The sequence below is a fragment of the Nomascus leucogenys genome, unplaced genomic scaffold (assembly GCF_006542625.1).
Source record: "Nomascus leucogenys isolate Asia unplaced genomic scaffold, Asia_NLE_v1 Super-Scaffold_285, whole genome shotgun sequence".
Taxonomy (NCBI): domain Eukaryota; kingdom Metazoa; phylum Chordata; class Mammalia; order Primates; family Hylobatidae; genus Nomascus; species Nomascus leucogenys.
Genome location: NW_022095770.1, coordinates 2,017,416 through 2,018,782, shown reverse-complemented (window position 1 = coordinate 2,018,782; position 1,367 = coordinate 2,017,416). Strand labels below are relative to the sequence as shown.

The window sequence follows — 1,367 nt, the reverse complement described above, 5'->3', positions numbered from 1 at the left end:
TTTTATTAGCAGCTGGCAGCAAAGGGGTCTTCTGAAAAAGCAGGCAGCATCAAGAAAGAGAAACAAGAGAGGTCTGCTAAAGTGAAATGAATTGACATCATCAGGAAATGCAAGCAGCACTATGGTAGTCCATGGTTGCTGAAAGGTTATTCTCAGTTAAGAAGGATCTCTTCGTGCCTAGACAAGTTCCCTGGTCAGGACCTGGAGAGAATGTGGAGGTGGGATCAGGGTAAAGTTGGAAAGCAGGCAGCATTTGTACTTGGTGGGAGGCAGGCACCCAGGGATGGCTATGCATTTATAGACAGCTGCAGACCCTAAGAGGAGATGTGAAGAGTCCTCCATTAACAAAGTGTTGCCTTACAGAAGCTGGACTCACAGCTGGGTTGGCATGAAGTCGGCAAGCAATTGGAGCCACCACTGGGTGATGTGCCTAAACCTGTCACACAGCAAGCTGATTTGCAGCCACTCTGGTTGTGGGAAGTGGGTCCATCACAAGTTGGTTGGCCAGAAATCACGGTGTCACAGGAAGCTGGTTTGCAACAGTTCTTTGCAGAACAAGGGGCCTGGCAGTTAGCCACTGGCTGGTAGATGAAGCATGTGGAAGGAGCTGGTTGGCAGTGAAGTGGCTGGCAATGGGAAGGCACACAGCAAGTAGTATTGCAAGAACTGAACACACAAGTCAATGGCTGGCAGGGAACAGGCATGTAGAGGGCTGATTGGCAAGGCTTGAAAATATAGCAGATGGGTTGATAATAAGTTGATTTACAGGGCTGGCCTTCATCACTGACGGGTTGACATGAACTTCCTTGGCACCAAGTTGATTGGCATGGACTAGCTGTACAGACGGTTGGTAGGCGAGAAGTTTCCGGACAGGAGATCACGTCAGAGCAGGATGGCTGGCAGGATCCAGCATCACAGCAGACTGATTGGCCACAAGCTGCCTGACATGATCCAGACATGCAGATAGGTTGCTGGCCGGAGCTTTGCTGGCAGGGACTGGCATCGCAGCACTTTTCCTGACAACAAGTAGATTCCAAGCAGGATGGCTGACATGAGCTAACCAGACAAGGAGACTGACCAGTGCCGGACTGATAGCAGGCTGCGCGGGAGCACATAGGTTGGCAAACAAAACCCACACAAGACGTTGCTGGAAGGCAGGTAGGTTGACACGAAGCAGGATCACAGCCACTTGGGGCACCAGTGGATGGCTGACAGCTTTCTTGGCATGTGACCAGTTGCCACGTTCTGCTGTGGCAGGAACTAGGCAAACAGAGAGCATGTCGAAAGCCACCTTTAATTGGGTATGTGGTGATGGTGGGCACAGCTGGAACGGCTGTGGTGTTTCCAGGACAACAGCTGTCTGCCAT

At 51.2% G+C, this 1,367-nt stretch overlaps 1 protein-coding gene across 1 annotated transcript; it reads right to left on the bottom strand.

Moving 5' to 3' along the window:
* Positions 1 to 341: 341 nt before the first annotated feature.
* KRTAP29-1 (keratin associated like protein 29-1) lies at positions 342 to 1,367 on the bottom strand. Its single transcript, XM_003279416.1, has one exon. It carries the CDS (start codon positions 1,365 to 1,367, stop codon positions 342 to 344), a length of 1,026 nt encoding a protein of 341 aa, XP_003279464.1.